Source organism: Stegastes partitus, unplaced genomic scaffold (genome assembly GCF_000690725.1).
Source record: "Stegastes partitus isolate 25-593 unplaced genomic scaffold, Stegastes_partitus-1.0.2 Scaffold18, whole genome shotgun sequence".
NCBI lineage: Eukaryota > Metazoa > Chordata > Actinopteri > Pomacentridae > Stegastes > Stegastes partitus.
In genome coordinates, this window is record NW_007577749.1 from 1,206,710 (window position 1) to 1,212,709 (window position 6,000).

General features: G+C 38.5%; 1 protein-coding gene across 1 annotated transcript in view; it reads right to left on the reverse strand.

Moving 5' to 3' along the window:
- The window catches only part of vps13b (vacuolar protein sorting 13 homolog B), a 324,549-nt gene that overhangs the window by 277,681 nt on the left and 40,868 nt on the right, over positions 1 to 6,000 (reverse strand). The window contains exons 10-12 of the mRNA XM_008292112.1: positions 4,951 to 5,073; positions 3,806 to 3,943; positions 1,303 to 1,390 (exon numbers count right to left, since the gene is read on the reverse strand). Of these exons, the coding sequence (XP_008290334.1) occupies positions 1,303 to 1,390; positions 3,806 to 3,943; positions 4,951 to 5,073 (349 nt within the window). The remainder of the gene's footprint in view (positions 1 to 1,302; positions 1,391 to 3,805; positions 3,944 to 4,950; positions 5,074 to 6,000) is intronic.

Sequence of the window (6,000 nt, forward strand, 5' to 3'; positions counted from 1 at the left end):
ATGTTCATCCTGTGGCAATGCAGGCTAATTTGTTTGGTTGACACTGGATCTGGTCCTTGTTCAAGAAGAAGAGAAACACTGACAGAAGAGAAGCATTCCAATTGGCAAGGGTAACCACAGCCATCCCACAGAATGACACTTATCCTGCTGTCAAAAATTTCTTTGACAGCTTAGGATGACAGTATCAATGTTTTTTTTAATTTAGATTATTATCTATAGCTGACAGCAGCAGGAGGAAACAATAGCCTAGTCACTGAACGGCTGAGGCACAGTAGGGCAAACTGACAGAGAGGCAGAGTAGAGACAAGTAACACAACACAGGAAAAAATAACTGCTAAAGTCATTAAATTGGTTCAACTAGATCTTTGTTTCTTTGTTTTGTTTGAAAAAAGGCAACTGTGTCTATTTCATCAGAAACTTCAATCATTAGTCATTATTGTAAGAGGTCGTGTCCACTCCATAAGCATGATCTCCTAACACCAAATTTGCCTGACACTTAGAAACACACAGGCAATAAAGGTATCCTATTATACTTGTGCCAATATACACAGTAGGGGGTTGCTATTTATGCAGATTTAATCCACTTTTTTTATTAAAATTTGAAGCATGTACGACTTTCTTTTTTTAAATCTTAGAACTTGTGAATGTCAGTCAGGTGCCTTTGTCATATTTACACATAGAGAAGCTTTCCAGCAGCATTCAAATAAAATGCTCAACATCACACATGAAAGCACTGAGACATTTGTGGGCCAAATATAACATTTCAAATTGAAGGGAGCACGCTTTATCTCTTAATGGGAACTTCAGATCTGTTAGACTTAAATAAACATTCTAGAGTGCTGCAGCTGAGGAATGAGTAACCCTGCCCGTCTTAAGGCTTCTGCCAGGAAGAGTGACATCTAATTAGGCAAGAGGGGCCTATTCACTTTTCCAAGAGCTTACAGGTAAAGAGACAGAGGGGAAACAGTGTTTCAACAAGCAATGGGGAGAGAGAAACTCAAATACGTGTCAGCGCAGACTAAACACTTCTGACAGTTGCCCTCCAGGTAAGTTTGGGGTGAGAGTGAGGACAGAAAGGGTCAAGGACCAGGTGGCTGTGACTGAAACAAGACAAGCTCTTTCTTCGAGTCTCCAGGGGGTTTGTTTGACAGAGCGCAGGGAAGAAAAGAGAAAGAGAAGGAGATGGAAAGACAGCAAGAAAGAGAGAACAAGGCAGAGAAAAGAAGAACATGACAGATATAAAGGAAAAGAGAGACGAGGTGACCAAACAAGCTCTGTGAGGAGGAATGAATTAGACAATACCTTTGCTGCTGCTGTTCTCCATTGTGTAGAGATAATCCATGTAGAAAGCACCAAAGCGCTGCATGCCCGCTATCTCCGTGTAGGTCTCCTGTCAAACAAAAGCAGAGTTAGGTAAACATGGCTGTAAGGGAGCAAACAAGCTCATAGCCTCCAAGAGTGGCAATGACTGGGGTTGAGGTGGATATAGCAGTGGGGGTCAAATCAGAGATAAAAAGAGTTATTGAGTTGTTGATCTACTTAGTTTGATATTTGTTGTTTTTAACAAGTCAGCAATACCCCTCATACTTTGAAGTAGTTACTAAGACTTAAAATGAAAGGAGACATTCTACCATAGAAATAAGACAGAAGGTAAGGTGTAAACGTTGTACAACTAGACACCTCTTTTAATTAACTTTTTAGAGCACAAAGAGGTCAATTCTGTCAGAAAACAGACATTTTCCAAGTCTGTACTTCATTATACATTTATGTGCACAGGTAAGTAATTTACGAGACATCAAGTCTGTTCTTTATTGAGTAATAAGCTACTGATAAAAGGAATTGAAAGTTTCCTCCGTCAATTGGTGCCTGGATGTATGCCAGTGGAAATATGTATCTTATCAACGAGAAGATAGGACTTTTTCATAACAAATCAAAACTGTCTGCCTGGGATTATAGCTGATGTTTTCATTCCAAGGTTATGAAATGATATTTAGAATTTATCATATTAGCTATAAAAAGCATGAATGTAACGCAAACTGTACATCTATGCAATATATAAAAGCTTGGAAAAACAATTATTAACAATGATTATGAATGGACTTTGTGATAACAAGATAACAAGTTGTCTAACAATAAATGTGTTTAAGGAAAGGAATTTAAGTTACACCATTCTGTATTCTCTTCAGTGACACTGCAGCATAGTCAAGCACACAATAATTAAGAAGCAGGCTTCACCCTGTACAGGTTGCCAGTTCATCAAAGGGCTGACAGACAAATACAAACACATACATTTTCATGCATTTTAGTTTTTATATTTTACTTCAATAATTTAAACCATGGGGGAATGCTAACTACAGAAGCACTGTGCCACCACAAAATAGTTTATTTACAATTATTCTTAACAAATGTAAACTAGATAAGGTACAAAATGGAAACTTTTATCTCATCTTTGATCTACCTGGGTGTCAGTGCCCTGTTATAACTTATCATCATTAGTCTGCAGGTCAACAGTTGCTGACCTTGCCTTAGACAGCATTTGAAAGTTATATTTCTACTGCACAATAAACAGAGAGAATGAGTAAGCAAGCAAGAAACCGAGAGAAAGAATGAAAAAGGGCCCCACGCACATTTAACACCCCACCCTAGACTTAACCACATTTTCTCCAAACAGAGATTTCAGGAGAGCCTTATCAGGGAGGCGGGTTAATGAGTAATATTTATTAGGGCATCTCTAATGGCTCTGGCATGCTTTTGGATCAAAGCCAGGCTGGTTTCAAAATCGCTAATGAATTAACACTAAAACCTTTGAGTGTTTGACTTTCAAATATGGATAGGTGGATGGATGGGTGTCCAAACAATTGCTTCATTGAGGGTCATGAACATTTTTAAGTAGAGTCAACACTATAGCTGTGAGGGCTGATGAAGGAAGCTGAGCGTTATCAGCAACAATAGCTTTAACACTACTACTTAAAGAGCAAGCACATTCCTCTACTGCAGCCAGCAGCTGGGTGACTGACAGAAATGATCTGAGGGAAAATGAAAATCTTTCAGTTATTGAGACGAGAAAATACTATGAGTTAAAAAGAACAAAACACTTCATTAAATTACTGCCATGAAATATGGGAAGGTGTCAATGCGGCTTTTCCAGATGAAACATAAAAAGAGGCTGGATGTAATTATGTTAGATTATTGTTTATTGACCCAGATAAACTACTGTATTACAGTAGCAAAGCACTTAGTGTGCTTATTTTAGCAAGTCACATTAAAATGATATCCACACTAATGTGTGTTGGTGAAACACATTTTCCTCTATTTGTTCTCTAACCAGCTTCACAGTGCTACAGCTATTCATCTAGCGTAGACTGTGTAAATAGCAGGTGCTGGTCAAGAAGTTCATTACATGTAAATGCATTTTTTCACAGTATTGCTGTTTGTTAAATAGAGTAAGTTTCTGTAAGATTCACATTGACAAGGTTGTTGGAAGGGCTTGGAACTGATTGCCTCATTTTTGCTATATGGTTTAGTTTCTCCTATCAGTTTTGTTGGTGTCCTTAGAATACTTGTATGTAGTAAATCTTCTATTAAAAAATATGCTTGATTGTAAACATGAAGTGTTTCACTGACATAGATGCCTTGCTGCTCTGAGGTAGGGGCTCTCTGAAGACCCCTATCTAAAATGCATGGTTTGTTGCTACCTTTTGGTCTTCCATCAGAGCAAAGGCAGTTTGTATGGTAACATTAATTCTTTGGCAGAGTAGTATTTGTGATGATTATTTCTAGTCGTCCATTATTATTGCATTGTGACCTTGTGATTAGCAGCATCCAGGATGAACTCGGCCCTGACTCCGTTATTCTCTGGACTCCGGTAGTCGAAGAGAGAGTTGGTGAGGTAAGTCATTCCTTTACTACTTAGACTGTCCCCACAGCTGAAGAACACTGCATCCTAAAGAGACACAGAGGAAAAGGGAACATCAGGAGAAACACAATGGAGAGGTTACAGAAAGAAAGTAAGAAATATTTATGGTTATTTCAGATGACAGGAAATACAATCCACCCCTTATGATGTACAAAAATCTTATCCAGTTGTATTTTAAAAATATGTATAGCTGAATGCACCATTTAGAAGTAAGATTTAAAAAAACTTTTTTTAAGCTAGTTAGCATGTGTGAAATTGCACAAGACATGACATGCTGGAATAGTGATGTGTGGACCAGTCCAAGGCACTTTCTCTCCCATTTACAGGGTCAGGGGGGTTTGTGTATGAGCACCGGATTTTTCAGGCACAAACAGAACAGACCACTAGCAGAGCAGTGGATGATACTGATTTCAGTTGAGACTAGAAGTGATAAACTGTACATGAGTAGATCAGCACATGCAGATGTTAATACAAGACCAATTTTAACAAGGTTGAACGATTTGGGAAAAATACAAGTGTGATTTTTACTGACAGATATTGGGATTCGATTTGCAATATAATTTTTAAAGTCAAACTTCAGTGCAACAGTCAACATGTATTAGATATAAATTGTGCCATTATGACATGAAATACCATCAAAAGAATTACTATCACACAAGGAGGGTGGCATCTGTTTTTAAAACCATGGACATGGCAGTTTAAACTCTGGGTCAGATCTGCTGCGTAACACACACTATATCCTAAACTGCAGCCTTCCCGATTTGCCAACTGTGTTGCTTCAATTTCAATTTCTATGTGAAATTGATCAGTTGTTTAGCCCTACAATGCATGTAGCAAACATAGAACAATTTGATCAGTAACAAAAGACTGCACACTCTTGTAAACAAACAAGACCACATCTCTACCTCCTCCTGAAAGCTCTCCTGGAGTAACAGAAGCAAACATATTTCAGGTGTTTTAAATTGTTGCTTAATCTTTCTCACTCAAGTTTTTCCTCTCATTTAATTTTTCCTTGACATTTTTAGGCTCTTTACCTCTTCACGTCGGTTCATGTTTTCCTCAAAATCCCGTACTCCCATGATGCCTTTCAGGCAGAGTGCCCGGCAGCCCACGAAGCCAATTTGACAATCAAAGAAGGGCTCCCCCATCATGAGCACCTGGAATAAACACCAGAGACACACTTATTCAGCTCTACATGAAAAACAAGGTGATCACTGGATAAACTCAGGGAACAAAATAAGGAATGATAATTTTAAAAAATTGTTTATTCATTCCTTAAATTTGTTAATAGCCCTAACTTTTCTGGATGGTGAGGAAATTTGACAGCAGTCCTGAGAATGAGGCAAGTCATTTTCAGAACCTTGTCCTCAGTGAAGACAACATCGAGCATGTAAAGTGTCCTAAATTAGCTAACCAGTGCCATAAAAAACATAATAATGTAATGATTCACAAAAATTAATTTGACTGAACTACCTACGACACTGCAATAAAATATTAAATATCAAACTCATGACAGTTCAAGACTGTACTGTGTATAATGTGTAATATTGCAGTGGGCACCACAACCCATGAGGCTCTGTGGCTTGTGGTGCTGTTGAGGTTGCGGACTCATTTAATGATGATAAAAAAAGGAGCAGGGGTCAAACGGCTTCCATGTTCCCCTGAGAGTGATGCATGTTTGCGTGTGGTAACAGTCCTTAGCCCCTGTAACCACCAAGGTGTGGTTCTCCCTCACTCAGTGCGTCTTTGCTTTTCCTGACAGATAATTAAACAGAGAACACACCAATAAAACTTTACGTTTCACCACACAGTCATTACAGGGCCTCGTTTTCCCTCTTTTACTAAGCATCCCTTTGCTTTTCAACGCTTGCACTTTTGGTCTCTGTTCAGACTGCTCTCACTCTCTCTTCCAGCAACGGCATAAATTACAGAAATTGGAATTGAAAATCTCAGAGAATTTTCACATCTGGTAGAAAACTTAGGAGCAGAAAAACCCCTTTCCTACTAAAACCAGGTAATCAGAGAAAAAGGTTTAAAAATATTTTTTATGTCGAGTGGGAATATGCGGAAATGATCAGACCTGG